The sequence below is a fragment of the Leptopilina boulardi genome, unplaced genomic scaffold, assembly GCF_019393585.1.
Source record: "Leptopilina boulardi isolate dan_hultmark-lab unplaced genomic scaffold, ZJU_Lbou_2.1 LbouV2_155, whole genome shotgun sequence".
NCBI lineage: Eukaryota > Metazoa > Arthropoda > Insecta > Hymenoptera > Figitidae > Leptopilina > Leptopilina boulardi.
The window spans coordinates 803602-821127 of NW_026137702.1; the positions used below are offsets into that span (position 1 = coordinate 803602).

General features: G+C 30.6%; 1 protein-coding gene across 1 annotated transcript; it reads left to right on the top strand.

Annotated features, from left to right (window-relative positions):
* The first annotated feature begins 199 nt into the window (after positions 1–199).
* Positions 200–6010, top strand: LOC127276889 (probable serine/threonine-protein kinase yakA). The gene is made up of 2 exons (XM_051297578.1): positions 200–1213; positions 4283–6010. The coding sequence occupies exon 2, from the start codon at positions 4377–4379 to the stop codon at positions 5700–5702; it is 1326 nt and encodes a 441-aa protein (XP_051153535.1). The 5' UTR covers positions 200–1213; positions 4283–4376; the 3' UTR covers positions 5703–6010.
* Positions 6011–17526: the final 11516 nt, after the last annotated feature.

Here is a 17526-nt window from a genome sequence, read left to right on the forward strand (position 1 = left end):
AGGATTAAATAATTAAAAAACTTATAAAAAAAGAATTATTTATTTAATATTTGCAAAAATTACCGATTGAACAAAATTTAAATTTTCGCGCGCGTAAAAACTCGAATTGAACTTTGATAATTGACAACGAGATGGCGCGAGCGAGCCACAATTTGTCTGATGTTTTTGTGAAATGCATCATCATATATATCCACGAAAGCCGAGCAAGTGAGATGCCGCAAAGGTTTCTGGGGAATGTAGAGGGAGCCATATTTTTCCAATATCAGTTACGCGAAAACAGCGTACGTTTTAACAATTACGGGATGTGTAGTGTATTAGTATATATTCATTTGCTGTCAGTAACGGAGCCATTTTTGTGAACAGAAAAAAAAGTGTATGTGATAGGTGAATTTGAAACAAGTTAGTGATATCATATGGAAATCTTGTTGCAATCAAATTTGAAGTCGATGATAATAATTGTCCATCTTGACATAGTCTGAAAGTGAACTCTAAAAGAGGAAGAGTGTGCGCGAGCCGCGCAGATGTTCAAGTCGACGACGAGGGTTAGTTAGCTTAACCCAAGTTCATACGGTGGTTGTTCTAGCACGGGGCAACAACGGTGGTTAGTGGTGGTGGTAGTGTTGACAGTGCTTTTTTGAAAAAAAAAGTGGTGTTGGTGCTGATAGCAGTGGTCGCGTAGTGATGATGGTGCTGCTGCCGTTGTGACACACACGTCATAACATTTAAACTCCCATTTTTTATATAGAGAGAAAAAAAAGTAATAGAATAGCGTCCGATTTTAGTTTCGTGTTTCACGGTCCATATGTCCTTTATGGAACTTGATTTTTATTCAGGTCGCGAAGATTGACTCCCCATTCTTCATTGTGGAAAATAACCAAAAAATTTTTCAAGAATTTGTGAAATCAAAAGAACTTTGTGTGTTAGTTACGAATTTAGGAAAGATATCTTTTTTGGAGTACGGTTTCTTTTTTTGTCAATTTGGAATGCGACGGATGTGAGAACCAAGATCTTCCGACGGCGATATTGGAATTTGAAATTTAAAGTGGTTTTTTTTTTTTATATATGAGTGCGTGTGGTGTGTACCAGTCGGTAAATTGAGATTAAGTGTTAGTGTTTCGAATTTTTTATCGCGTGTGATGTCAATGGGATTCGCGGTTCGCGCTACAGATCGTACATATGCATCTAATGCACAGTGCTGGTCGTTACACCTTAGGTATGTACTTTTCTAGAAATTCTTTCTATTAATTTAGTGTTATTTCTTTTTTTTTTGATGCTACAAAAATAATTCTCTCTCTCAAAAGTTTGTTTATATTCACAATTGGTTCATGATTTTTCTTCTTAATTTTCTATTGTATGTAAAAATAGATGGCACTCGTTATAGTGTTAGATATTTGATAAATTTTAATCGTGCAGTATAAACAATACCCATTTGACTTCAAAGTGTCAAGTTACATAACCAAACAAATTCACTACGCATTCCTACATAATGTTCGAGATAAGAATATATACTACATTACAAAGATTATTTCTTCCTGTTTTTTCCTGCTTGGTTTTTCAATTTACGTACGATTTTCCTCGTTTACATTTTTGTTTGACTAATATAAAAATGATTAAATATATCCCGTTATTAAAGAATTAGAAAATTATTTTCTTTTCTCTTATTTATCGATTATTTTTCTTCCTTTTTCCTGGTTTTAAATTCAATTAAATAATATTTTCTTTTTTTTTGCTTGACTATTATAAAAATGAATTATTAAAAAATTAGAAAATTACTTTCTTGTCATTTGTGTTTTTATTATTTAGTTTTCTTCCTTTTTTCCTGGTTTTAAAAATTCAATTAAATAATATTTTTCTCGTTTTCTTTTTTTTTTTTTTGCTTTATTATAAAAATGAATTATTGAAGAATTAGAAAATTTCTTTTGTAAATGTTTTTATTATCGGATTATTTTTCTTATTTTTTTCTGGTTTTAAAAATTCAATTAAATAATATTTTCTCCGTTTTCTTTTTTTTTTCTTGACTATTATAAAAATGAATTATTAAAAAAAATTTCTTTCTTTTGCACATTTTATTTGCATTTGATTATATAGAAATTCATTTTTGATTTCAATTTAGGAAACATTGTCGTTAATTGAATATAGAATTAAATTTTTTTTTTGTTAAGAATTTTATTTCAATAATGAAATGTATAATTTTTTGAGGGATTTTGAAAATAAAATTTTTCGATTACTTGAAAGGTGGAATTAATAAAATAAATTTTCTTCTGTGTGGCACGTGCTTTTTTTAACAAAGTAGAAATTTCAGGCAATTGACTGTTGGAGAGAAAGCACTTTCATATTATAAAAACGAATATTACTTTTTCTCGTCTCGGCTCACGATGGTGAGAGATGAAAAAGCAGTTGATTTGGAAAAGCTCAAAGAGCGCGCATTTTTCTCTCTCTATTCTAGAACATGTAGATCGTGTTCGAGATATATATATATTTATTATTATTTTCGTTTGAAGCGCGGGTATAAAACGCCATAAAGTTTCACACTTTGATGGGAATTTATATATATATATATATATATGTAACGTTCAACAATTCATGTATATATATATGTATATACACAGAGAGAAATACACTATATATACTATCACGCAAGATTCGTTGACATAAAGTGAAATGGATCTGTGTTATATAGAGCGCGTTTTAATTGAGTTCATGATAAACAGCTGTAGGCGTTGTTTACAATCTGTTCATGTAATGCAGTTATCAAAGTCAACTTGATACATTGTCTGACTCAAATTAAATAATAAAAAATATTTTCAACTAACATTGGTTTCCTGATATGATTACATTTTATATATATATATATATATATTTATAAATAAGACGATTGCACGTGTTGCATGATAAGAGAAATAACTGCACTTTTGGATTAAAATTTATCAATGAATCGAAAATTCAAAGAATAATCAATTGAAAGGAATTAACAAGTAGAATATAATTTCTTGTGCAAAGAGATAATAATATTTAAATACAGGCATCGCAGTTAATCCCCTTTTTACCTTTTTTTAATTTAAATAAAAATTATTTGATTCAAAGAAATATTTATTTTGATCAAATATAAATATTTCTTTGATAATAGTCAGGTAACTGATTTTTTGAGGAGAAAAAAGGTGATATTTTTGTAATGCCTGTAAATAAATAAAAAAAAAAAAGAAGTATGATACAGAAAAGAAGCTGAGATTAAAAAAAAACAATTTAAATAGAGAATATGAAAGTTTGTTAAAAATAAAAAAGATTAAATTAAAATTGCTTGTTTTCAAAATTAGATTTATTCATTAGCATTATTTTATACCAGTATATATATATATATATATATATATATATATATATGTGTGTGATGTAGAAATTTGTAATTAAGATGATTAGAAACTCTTGTGTCGTAATATAACCGATTTCTTTTCAACTGCAGAAAAGTAATTATATTATTATTGATGGTACTGAATATAATAGTTAGAGTTTCTCTTTTCTGTTTCATTTTTCCACTTTTACTTTTTGTCTCTTTAACCCTAAGTACAAGGCTAGAAGTACAACTAGGGTAGAAAACGATCCCAAAATTGTTTTGTTTACTATAATGTTTATATTTAACGCCAAATAACTTTATTATATGTCACTTTTTAATGAGGAAGAAGGTAACGTTTTTTGTTCTTTGATAGAATCAAAAATATTGTCAAAAAAATTACCAAAATTAAAACCAAATCTGCAAAAAATGACGAAATTTTGAATTTTTTTGAGATATAGTTTTCTACCAAAGTTGAGGGACTTTCACGAGAGTAGAATTTTGATTTTGTTTCGATATTTGTTAAGAAACGAAAGTAGAATGTACTTTTGATTCCATTTAGTGGACGAAACGAAGGTAGAATGATTCCGTTCTTTCAAGGAATCAAAGGAAGAATCCATTTTTGTATTTGTTTGGTTATAGCGAAACGAAAGTGGAATCTACTTTTGATTTCCATTTGGTAAACGAAACGAAACTCCGTGAGATTACTTCCGAGTCTTCGAATTTTGTGTACTATATGAAAAGTAATCTGACGAATTTTCGTTTCGTTTACCAAAGTAGATTCTGATATTATGATCAAAATCAAAACAAAAGTGTTTTTGAATTTTGTTTTTAATTTCGTGAAGGTCCCTGGTTTAAATATCACTTGGAATTTGTGGATTTAAAGTTAAAAACTTTAAGCTTTTGTAATTTTTTTTAGATTTACAGATGATAAAAAAATTAAAATTTGGTTTACAGAGGATGCCGCAGGTGCTAGAAGAGTATCGGGGGCGTGCGCTGTGTGTTCCAGTGATGTCGGTGGCGTGGAGCCCAGCACTGCTGGACCTGGATCATGGCCGGCAAGCCTGAACAGCCTCCTTATTCAGTTCCCCCAAATCAGAGTGAACGGCATCCCCAGCAGCCGCCGCCTCAGGGTGTTCAAGAGAATAGCGTTTTAGTTTACGTATCGGGGGATAATTTGGCCTACGCAAGTGCTGTTGGTCAGAATGTTGTTGCCAGTGCTGGTACAGGCTACCAGCATCAACACCCTCACCCACAGCAGCAGCAACAACAACAACAACAACAACAACAGCAGCAATCGCATCATCAACAAGGACCCTACGTCACTGGTTTGCTGCCCCAAGTGGCTTGCGGCGGATATCCCACGAAGGCGACGACGCACGCAATTGACGTCGTGGGTACAAATTGCTGTCGGGGACAATTCCTGAAGACCTCCGAGTATGTAAACTCAGAGGTTGGAAATCAACAGCTCGATTGCCAACAGGAACGAACGTTGGTATGGGGAAATGGCCCAAGATACGGAGCTGGAGAAGGTGCCGCATTGTACAATGCTTGTCCTCAAGAACGATCCGTCGTTTGGGGAAATGTTCCGCGATACGGAAACGAAGCGACAGTCGCAACAGGTCTAAACGGCATCGCTCAGGAACACGGGTTTCAAGGGAAAATGATACCTTCGGCAGTTCTCGATGATGGGACCAATAGTGTCACCTATCCCGTTCAGGTGTCACGATTGCCCGAGGCTTATGTCACCAATAAAAGAATTGCATTTTCATCAAATCCAAATGAATCGAGTGTTGATGGTTGCGATGGTGTTTACAGTGGTGATAATAATGTGAGAATTGCATTTGTGCGACAACAAGGTATCTATTCTGCTGATGGAGATGAACTTCAACTGCAGAATAATGAAAGGAGTAATCATCGTGTTCAGGGACATGAATCGATTGATAAGCAATTGAGTTTTGGTTCAAATTGTATAAATAGTGTTGGACGTTGTGATTCAGTTCGATCGGATACGGCTGAATCAACTTGCAGCAGTTTAAGCAGCCAAGAGAGCCAAAGTCAATTGCACGATCCCAATAACGTTGTGACAAATAGTGTTTACGCGCAGCAGGCTGTGCGATCAGCTTCGCAATTATATCCCCATCTTAATGTTATGGCACTGAATAATATGAACTCTAGTGCACCGCCGCAACGACAACAGAGACAACAACAACAACAGCAGCAGCAGCAACAACAACAGCAACCACAGCTTACGCAACATCAATCAGCGGTCTCCATACCTCCCGGGTGGAAAAGGATTTGCACTAATGGAGTCATCATATATATCAGGTTAGTGATTATGTTTATATTTAACAGGCACTCATTGGAAATAATATAGACCTAAAAAGAACAGCGGAATTCTGCAAAAGAAGCGAAAATCGTAACCGGTCACGGAGACTTACGCTATCATAATAGACATAAAATGGGTATTGCTTATGAGCTTATAAAGAGGTTGTTTATTATATTTTTTTCTGGCTCTAAGTTAGAGATTTGTCGAGAACTCAGTTGACCTTGAAGTTTATAAAAAGGTAGTTTATAAAGTGGTTAAATTCTTACTTAAATTCGAGTCTGCGCAGAATATTTATAAATTCTTTCGTTGATGATTCTGTTTACAAATGTTCTGCGCCGACTCGAATTTAATATAGAGAAGGACACAAGTATATTTCTATCCTTTTCCATCTCATGTATAACATTCGGGAACCCATTGTGCTTAAGGCTTTGAGCTTGTTTTATAATTCATATTTTTATTAACGATTCTCTAAACAAAAATTTAATTCCCAAGTGAAGAATTTTTGGTTTTTTTTTCCCCTCTCAATCTGGAATTTGATAATTATTTATAAATTTTGTTTTTTTTTGCGGTGAATAATTGTCCGAATTTTGTAGAGGAAAATTTAAAATATTGGGAAAAAAAAACTATATATGTATATAAAAAAAAAATAAAAAGTGACACACTCCTTTGATCTTTTCGATTGAGCTGTCTTTGCAAAAGCCACACAGACACCAAAAAAAAGTCCAAGAGGTGACTTTGACAATCTCGTTTGGTGGTCCCTTGAGATTTTTTTCTCACCTCCTCTCTTGTGGCAATTCTAACTTCCAACGCTTAACCTCAACGTTAAATCATATTATTTTCAGCATTACCTCTCTATCTTGTGTTTCTCTTGGGATTAGTGCTATTAAATTTGTCTCTCTTTATCGAGATCTTGATGTATTACAATCGAGAGAGAGAATTCGTTTTCTGAGATTTTTTGAGAAAAACAAAAAATCCCCTTGCTGGAGAATTGAGTTTGATATCAGCAAATTTTTCTTAAAAGATTCGTTAATAAAAATATGATTTTTAAATTTATATTGATTTAGCCAAATTAAATTTCCGTATAAATAAAATTTCGGTTTAAATAAAATTTAGGTTTAAATAAAATGTAGGTTCAAATAAAATTTGATTTAAAAATAATATAGGGTCAATATAGGGATGTTGTTATTCGTTGAGAAGAATGAGGCTAAGAAGGAGGAGGAGGGGGGGTAAACATAAAATCAGAAGGCAAGAGATGCTGGAGAATAGTTTGCCGAATGTGAAGGATGATTGCGTAACCGGTGAACCACCGATGTGGCCGTATGGCGATTACGTAAACGTGATAATTAATTGCTTTGGGTTCTCTGTTTAACGATCCATCGGAGTTGTTCTCCTGGACAAGCAAAATTGCAGCATCAAAAACACGTAGCTGTCAGCTTTCCATTAAAAAAAAAAGTAACATTGACTTTTTTTCATTCTGTCATTCCAATTTATTCGTCTCGAATTTATATACGAAAATAATTCTCGTTTTCAAATATCAAAAAGTTACAAATTATATCATATATATATTTTTTTTGTCTCATTTTTTGAAGAAATAATTTATAATAATGTCAATATAATAATAATTATCGTTATTATATTGAATTATTATTAATAGTATTTTCAATTAATTGGAATTTTATTATAAATTAATTTATAAATATAATAATAAATATATTTTATTTATATTAAATAATAAAAAAAAGTTTAGTGGAAATTTAGAAAGAAATTAATATTTTTGTTAAAATTTCAAAGAATGACGCAATGTGTTTTTTTTTCGTGAGGCGGATAAAAAAATATTCTTTGTTTCTTGAAAGCACTGATTTCGGTGAATTACAAGGCGAAAATAGTCGATGACTCAATGGGAAATACCACGTAGGTTAGAAAATGAACCAAGGTCAGATTGACGTGCGTTACTTCACAAGCGCGATTGAAAGTAAAAACGAAAATTAATCTTAATTTGATAGAGGAAAAACACTAAGAATTTACCTCTTTTATAACACGCGCTTCATAAATTTTTTTAAAGTCTCCTTTTTTTCGTGTATAATTTTTTTTTAAAAGTAATTATTAACTAATTATTAATTAATTAATTGTTTTTTATTTTATTTTTTTTTTTAAATATTCTTATTTCTTTTTTTATTCATATTTTTAATAATACAGTAATATTTTTCTAATTAACGAAAACATATTTTTCGTTTGTTTAAAAAAAAAAAATGATAAAAAAAGGTATTGTTTGATCAAATGTGAAAAAAATGCAGATAATAATTTTTTAAAATTAAAGTAACCATTAACAATTTATTACCTGTCAGTCGGGAATTGTTCAAAAAAAGGAGTGATTTATATTTAGAGATTAAAATTCATATTTTTTCTGTTCGAAAAAAATATGAGAATTTTTTTTTTTTTATGAAATCCAATTAACATTTACTTTTATTTAATTTTACAGAATTTATCAATTTTTTTCTACCTATTTAATTGAATTTTTTAACATTCATTTTATATATATATATATCTGAACATAATGGTTATTGGAGATTATTATTTTGTATAGCGAACAAAATAAAATAAATAAAAAAAAAAAAGGAAAAAAAAATTCACAATAAAAATTGGAAACTTTGAACTCGCAGACACAATGTCGCGATATCGATGAGAGAATTCGGCGGACGTACGCTTGATACGAGGCACTATTGATCGTATTCGCTCGCTGCGCAATAGTGGATATCTACGTCGTTATCGTCACCGACCTGGCGTTCAATTGCATTTACCTATGGCTTTTTGCGCTTTAGAGCAACGCATTTTCCACCGCGAATTTTCGCTTCATGCGGATGTTATCCACTGTTCGCGTAATGAACGCGTGCGCTCTTTGGATCCCCAGATTAGGTTCCTTTTACCACACTCTCTGCATCACACATACAGCCTTCACTCGTAAATTTCGCTCAAGTTTAATTAGTTTTGCCGATAATTAAAATGTAATTAAAATATTTAGTACACATTTTTTTCCATCCATTAACTCATATTCATTGTCTATTTTTTATTCTCATATTTACAAAAAGTGGAATTTTCGAATCCCTTTTTAGATTTTTAATAAATTGATATTATTTGAATTATTTAAATTGAAAAGATAGTTTTTTTTTTTTTTATTAATAGCGCGAGAAGAACAAGTTTTAATAAATTGTTTATATTTTATTTTTAAATACAAATTAAAACTTATTTCAAGACCTTGAGATTATTATATTTGTTAGTCTTATCGTAATTGACGCTATTGTATTTTTTTTCTTCTAGATAAAATTTTACCATATTCTATAACTTGCTGAAAAGTAATTATAAAATTTTCCAGTACACAAAAAAAAAGTTAACAGACAACTACACGTTACTCAAAATGAACCTGTATAGAAAAATTAAATATATATATAGGTTATGTTCTACATTGTGATATTTTCATATTGGTAGTACTGCAGAAGCTTGTAAATTATATAAAATATTAAAAAGAGAAAAAAAATAAAGAAATTCGATGAATGTAATTAGTGCATCGTATTGGATTTAGTGGCTAAAAGCAAGTTTTTCATACTAGATAATGAATAATTGGGGAAATTTTATATGAAGGAACAGGGAATTAATATTTTTCTATTTGTAATTATTTGTAAAAATGAGGTTGATAGCATTTATATAGTCAATGATTCTATTTAGATTGGTGCAAGAGTGATTCGATCACATATCGCGAGGCTCTTCCTGTCTTTATATATATATATAACCAATGATTGATCCCCTCCGATCGACCATACATGATACACATTTATCTGTACGGCCGTTCGTCCATTGCTTGACTGGAAATTCACTGATCCGAATACTCATCGCAAAACGCGACTGACGGCACGGCTTGACGTGTCTCCATTTAAATCAGCGAAACCACCTACGCACACAACCTGAAATGCCGATTTTTCCCTTTCAATTTGATAAATTGCAAACCTCTCGTTTGCCATTCGCTTTGCGCTTCACCTACCTAGTTTAATATCGATTCAATAACATTCTATTAGACCCTGCTAGTTCTATTAATAACCTGCGACAGAGTGTATTATTTGTTTGCAATTATCTTCTCTCTATATACAATTTATTTCTTCGCTTCTTTTTTTTTATATATTTTATTTTTTTTAAAAATGGTTAAAGTTATATTTTCTTTAAGAAAAATAATATATTATTTACACACGCATTTGAAAATAGTTTAAACATTGCGATTTTGAGAATATTTTATTTTAGAAAGTTTTCTATGAGCACGTTTTCACAGTGTGGCTTAAATTTAATCTTTTGAGAGGTTAAAGGCAGTAGATATACTCTGCGTCTGCGCAGAAGCTATATACAAAAATTTTGCGCAGTACAATATATCTACTACCTTTGCGTTTGTGCAGAATGTTTGTATGTAGCTTCTGCGCAGACGCAGAATATATCTACTGCCATTCATCTCTCGGAAGATTAAATTTAACCCATATACGGTGAAAATCGGCTCTATAATATACATTGAAAAAATTAAAATATTAAAAAATAACTGAAATTATAGTCAAATTTGACTAATTGAATTAGTTAAAATTTTATCCATTGATCCATTAAAAAGAATAATAAATATGATTTTATAATTTAAATTACTAATTAAAAGACTTGTGTATTATAAAAATAAATGAAAAAAAAAGAAATGGAATTTTTAAAAAGGTTGCATTTAGCTAAAATAAACCATCGTATATATGTATTCAATAATAATCCCCTTTGTTTGGAGTAGAATAGAATCGAGGTAGAAATAGCGCAGTGCTGAGAGAGAGAGAGAGAGAAAGAGAGAGTAACGCGGGGCTTTTACATCGATCGCCTTAAAATAAGTACGGCTTGATATATATGTATATATATAACGTGCTCGTCACATTCTATTTGAGTGCTTTTAACATTTAGTTATATCCCGAGTTTGTTCGCGAGAGAGATTCTCTTTATGTAGATGTTTTATCCAACGACATTTAAATTCAATTTTAACCTTTTTCAATGTTAAAGAGATTATTTTTAATTCCTTCAAATTTTTAACAGTAACTTCTTGTCTTTTCCATTAAATAATTCATTGACGTCGTTATTCGAAAAAAAAGAAACAAACAAAAAAATTTAATAACTTTTTGTGAAATCAGACAATTTCAATTTAAACGAATTTTAACTTAACAGAATTCTCATTCAATCGAATTTTTAAATGACAAAAATTCCGAATCGCCGACTTTAATTTGTCCTAATTTTTAATTGATAGAATTTTTAAAATGCCTAATTTTAATTTGTACGAATTTTTAATTAATAGAATTTTTATTTGTCCAAAATTAACAGAAAGATTTCGGAGCAATTTTTGAAAATTGACTAATCACAATTTTCTTGCGATAATTTTTAATTGGTCAATTTTTGAAAATTGCGCCGAAATCTTTCTGTCGATTGTTTGTTCGGACACTTGTAATTTCGGACAAATAAAAAGTCGGCTCAATGAAAATTATATCTAATAAAATTTTATTTCATTAGACAATTGATTTTTAAAACTTATGCGTCCCGTTGGTATAAATTTGTATAAAAATTTCAATTGAATATTTTACGAGAAATCGATAGTAGGGAAAATTAATATATGGAGATCACGTGATCTAATAGTAACATTTTTGAAGAATATATAGACAACAATATATATATTGATATAAGATGAGTTAAATTTTGAAAGGAATGGATAGATTGAAGATTATATAGGCAAGATTCGCGTTTGGCAGATCGACTCTAATTACACGCAGCGAGCAAGTAACACGATCGTTTGTGTTCTCATTAATAATTACTGTACAAGGAGACTCGATGCACGTCACGATGACGGTTATAATTAGTGGCTGCTACAGAGAGGGTTGAGGGCGACGCGTACACGGTGTACATGAGCCGGTTGAACCGGGTAATGAGTTTGCGAGACTCAGGTATATATCCCCTTCCTCCCTCCCCCTCTCTTCTAAGTTTCATACCTTATATAATTTACCATCCTATGTACAACTACGCAGCTACAACTACATTCTAGAAGCTATACATATGCACTTTAGCCTGGCGGTATCTTTCATCTATCCCCTTTCGATTATGTCAATTTGTCTGCATGACTGTAAAGTCACTATATATATATGTATATATATACACACACCCCATTCTCTTCATTCCAATCGAAAACCCAAGATTACAAGTTTATTTCAAAGCTATTTTAATTATCCTTTTGAAAGTGAAAAATTAGATTGATATCCGAATTTATTTAAGTGGAAATTTTAATAAAAATTTAGAATAGGGAGAGAGAGAGAAAGAGAGCTAGAGAGAGAGAGAGCAGTAAAGTGGGTTAATTAAATCAATTAAAAGTGGATCCAAGGAAAAATGGATTGAATTCAAAGATATTGGATCAGTCGAGAGAGAGAGAGAGAGAGACACTTTGTCTTGCAAAGGAAGTGGAATTGAATTAGTCAACAGCTGTATAGATCTCTGAAGGGTTGTGATTCGGTATACCAATTTGAGTGCGTAAATTAACTTTAGAAGTTGAGGAAAAAATTAAATTTTATTGAATAGGGAAATTACTGTATAAAACTCTCTAAATCTGATGAAAGTCAGTAAAATTTAATTTATTGAAATGTACTGCAGTTTAGGTCCTACGTTACTCAAAATGAACCTGTATAGAAAATGTAAATATATAGGTTATATTCTACATTGTGATTTTTTTATATTGTACTGCAGAAGCTTGTAAATTATATAAAATATTAAAAAGAGAAAAAAAATAAAGAAATTCGATGAATGTAATTAGTGCATCGTATTGGATTTAGTGGCTAAAAGCAAGTTTTTCATACTAGATGATGAATAATAATTGGGGAAAATATATGAGGGAACAGGGAATTAATATTTTTCTATGTAATTTTTGTTAACTAATAATTTTTATCTGATGACAATGCGCACCAAAAATTTTTTTTGTCAGTTTTCCTTTAAATTGTTTTTAGAATATTTTATTTCCTACTTATATTCTATTTAAGAAGTAAATACTTGAGTAAAAATAGAATAAGAGAATAAATAAAGGAATAAGGGATATTATTTTGTTCGCGTGATTTTGTAACTCGAGAGGTTGTAATGGATGTTGACAAACATCTGGCTTCGGGTGCCTAATATTATCATAATTCTATTGATACACAAAACCCCGAATCGTTTGTTCGCATTCACCCTTTTCTTAGTTTTGTATGGAGGTCAAGAAGAAACGCACACATTCCGAACACATTGACTTCTTTTATATATATATATATATATATATATATATATATATATATATATATACTCTCCAACCTATTGTGTAATAATTAATACGAGAAGGCTAAAATACAACAAGGTCGCATGTTTCATAACATTCCTGAATTAAATTCATCGCGCATATTTCATCATTGACATACAAAGTAGATAAATATTTCTAACCTAATTCCACAAAAAGAAAAAGTTTTTCCATTACTAAAATGTTTCAGTAATTTAAATTCAATATTTCTCTGAATAAATTCTCAAGAATTAAGAAAACTTAAAAAACAAATTTCTGGACTTGGTTTTAATATACAAGATTTTTAAGTATGTTATTTTCGAGGGGAAGAGGCTCACAAAGGATGTGAAATCAGTGAAGATTAAATTTGAAAAAAGATGAATGAAATGGAAAAAAAAGTGATGTTGTTTTCTCTTGAAGGCATTGTTGCCTCTTCGTTTTTCACATACCAAAGCTTTATGATACGACACTGCGAAAGGGATCAAAGACCACTCGTACGCGTCAACTTTTGCCTAAAGGTTGTCCCACCAGTATCATTCTTTATATAGTTTATTTTCTTCTTTATTATTATTATTATTTTCTTTTTTCCTACCGTCACAAAGAACTATATGGTTTCAGGGCGTGATCGCACTTTTTTTTTTCACCGAGTATAATTCATCCCTTGGCCCTCTTTTATGCGTCGCACAACAATAAGCTAAGAAAATTATTTCGATATATTTTCCACCCTAAATAACAGATAAATGAGGCTAGTTTTAGGATTTTGAAAACTGGTTTTAAAGTCAAGTATAACAAATTAAAGAAATAATTATCTTCAAATAAACAAGAAGAAGGTATCGTAAAATTTTTTATAGAATACTAAACAGGTTTTTGAAAAGATTGACAATTCAGGTATGATCATTTAAAAGATATACAAAAATAAACCATAAAATTTTGATCTGTTTACTCAGGATTGGGCCTCGAAAAGAATTTTTTTTTTTTGTGTATATACACATAAAGTTTACACTTTCTTGTTAAGTTGTTTGACCATCTCATTATTACGAGTGTATGGGGATTAACAATGTTTAATATTTTTAGAGCGGTAATTAAGAGTATTAATACGTCAATAAATGCTTCCTACTGTTGGGCTTTAAATCAAAGGCGAATAGGTATACTAATCTGCCTAAACAAATGACTCTGAAATCCTACTAAGCCCATTGCTCGAGTTTCTCTCAACTGAAAACATCAAAGGGAAGCCTTAAAATAAATCCTCCCATTTTCCTCAAGGGCTGTCAGAAACGAACCGCATTTAAGACATTGGACTCTATAATTCTAAGAGGATAACATTAAGGCAATGAATATAAACAGCAAATAAATTATTTCGCAATACATAGTAAAAATTTTCTATTAAATTAATTTCTTCATTTAACAAAATTTAATCCATTTTAATCACTATTTTTTAATTTTAAAGAAATGGTTATAAAATTTTTTTTGCTGAAAATAATTTCATTCTTTTTCTCACCCCCATTTTTGTAAATTATATTCATTCCCACGGTCACGAATGGGACTTATTGCCAATAGTAGTATCACACACGCTTGGGAGTGTAAAAGCGATAAGGCACAAATTCTCAAACGTGTATAACGATGGTACATACTGCAGTGAGGCTCAATATATCTATATACTTGCACTCATTTCCCGTGTTCATTAAAAATTATCAAGCGATATCGACCCGCAGAAAAAGAAAAGAAGGTTCACATAAATATCATTCCAATATATATATATATATATATATATATATATATATATATAACTTTAAATACTTTGGATAAGAAAACATGGTAAAATTTGCAGTACTACCTATTAAAAACACCCACAAACTTTTATAATCATCTCATAGACTTTTTGCATATTGAATATTACAATTTTTATAGACAAGTATGCTTTATTTTGAATCAGTGAGATTTCACTAGCAAAATAGTTGCAACTGAATCACTTCTGTAAAATTTCGACTGAAATTCAAACACATTTCACTGAAAATTAGTAGAATTCTTTACTGATTTAAGTCAAATCTGCATTACCATTAATCGGTAAAACAGATAGTCTGTTTTACCGACTTTGGTAGAAAAAATTAATGGCGCTAGCTAGCATTACTAGACTCCATAGTAACGCTTATGTAATCTAGCAGTCGTAGCTAGCGCAATTAATTTTTTCCACCAGAGATGGTAAAACAGACTATCTGTTTTACCGATTAATGGTAATTAACTATTTCATCAGTAAAATCACACTAATTCAGATTTGGAAAAAAATTAATTAATTTTTACTACTTTCAAAATAAATCCTAAATTGTCCGAAATTTCTGCGTATTTCTGTCAAGTTTTCCTCCGGAAATAGTATTCTATAAATTTGAATTAGTAAATTTTTTTTTTAACTGTTTTGAATTAGTGACTCACTTTTTGCTTTTGAATTAGTTAAATTGTACTATTAGTAAAAAATTTTTTTCGACTATCAGTTAAATTTTACTATTTCAAAAGCAAAAAGTCAGTCAAAAATTTAAATTAGTTAAAATTTTTACTAATATAAATTTAGAGGGTAAAAGATACTATATTTGGAGTAAATTATACAATTTCAGTATAGTAATTTTTTCTATTTTCGGAGCAAAAGTTTCCAGAGATGCGCAGAAGTTCCGGACAGTTTAGGGTTTTATTTTGTAAGTAGTAAAAGTTATTTTTTTTACCTGAAATTCATGAATGATGATATATATAAAACTGTACCTAACCGCCAAAATAGTTTCTAAATCGTCTGTTCTCTATAGTTCATAATTTGGTTAAAAATGCGCGCGCTGATTTAAAATTTTTTAATTTTTTCCCAAAGTTAAAAAGGCACTACATTAAATTTCTATATTTTTAAACAAAAAAAGTCTCCACAAAAGGAATTTGATGACAAGTCTAAAAATAAAATTTAAATTCAAATGTGTTAATATATACTATATTATATAAAAAAAAATTTTCCAACAATGTATGTGAAAAAGAACGTAATTAAATATCAGATAATAAAAGAAGAATAAACAATGAGTTAAAGGATATATAATAAGTAACAATGGATTCAGTAAGAGAATGATTTTGTCATAAAATAGAGAGAAGCGCACAGTAATTATTTTGTCATTATATATAGTGAAGCTGTTTCTGTGCTGAGTGGTAATGAACGCTTCCTGGTTACGTATGCAGCATTGAACGTGCCAACTAGTCGAACCTATATACAATATACACACACCGGAACACCGATAATAGGCATATCGAGTGGAGTAGTTCATATATGGCAATTTTTTTTTTTTTAAAGATACCGTCCCTTTTAGATCAGAGATTATATAAAATTCACAGTAAAATAGAAAAATAATATAAACTGAATTTAAATAAATATTAAAATTAAAAAAAAATTAATTTTCCCTAAGAATCGAACCGGAGTCTTTTGGGTAAAAGTCAGGTGTTCTAGTTTTTTTTTTAAAACATGTTTATTAAAAATTCTTGTACAATTACATAATAGGCGCAGTAATAAACAATGAACACCCGCGCTACATCACAGTTTAGTTTATGCGTTTCGCAACGGCCCATCTTGGGGCACTCGACGAAGTAAAACAATTTTTCTTTTTTTTGATGTTAGATAATACACTCAAATCTTAAATAAGCATTTCTCACATACTACACTTAACATAATATCGAGTTAGTAAAAAAAAGGGGTCCCGAAAGACCAAAAAGCTAACTTACTCTTTACATATGTATGTTATTCCACTGATGCGAACAAAAGCAAAATAAATAAAATGAGGAAGACTATAATGCTTCCAGGTCTTCCATTATATTATTGTTAGTCAACCACCAATACTTTTTTCTATTTTTCCTCTTTTTACATTTCTTGTCAATTTCAGCTAACGCCGTCGAGAATCGCGACAAGTGCGCCCTATTAGCATACCAGTCATCCATGTCATACCTTACTGATTTATTGAGAGCGTGCCTGTGCACGTGGTACAGGATCGGCACATTTTCGTTATCTTGAATGTAGTTAAATTTATCTAAATAGGTGAAGCAATGCGGAGGGATATACCCAGAATTGAGCGTTTCCTTATATTCATTTTCTGTGTGATAAAAAGGTGTGTAAATAAATGGGTTTTCTTTTATTAAAGCTGCTTTTGCGAAATGGTCACGGTTGAGTTTAATAATGAAATTATCAATTCTGGGTATATTGGCTTTATTATAAAGTTTATTGTTTGAGAAGTATTTTTTAAAGTTAGACTCCGGACTCCTGTACATGCCCAGACACGCCCTCAAACATGCTCTCTCTACTACTCGGATCTTTTCCATTTGTGAAGGCGATATATTGAACCACACCTGGCACGCGTACGTCAAGATGGGCCTTACCAATAACATATAACACAAGATCTTAACTTCTGCGCTCAACTGAAGGGAATAAAACAAATTCTTATAATTAAAAAAAGCCTTTTTAGCTTTTTCAATTGCTATTTTTACTTGATCTGAGAATTTCATTCTATCGTCCAAATATGAACCCAG

Bases quoted from the DNA above. Each gene is read 5' to 3' on its own strand.
- LOC127276889 (XM_051297578.1), top strand. From the start codon at position 4,377: ATGGCCGGCAAGCCTGAACAGCCTCCTTATTCAGTTCCCCCAAATCAG.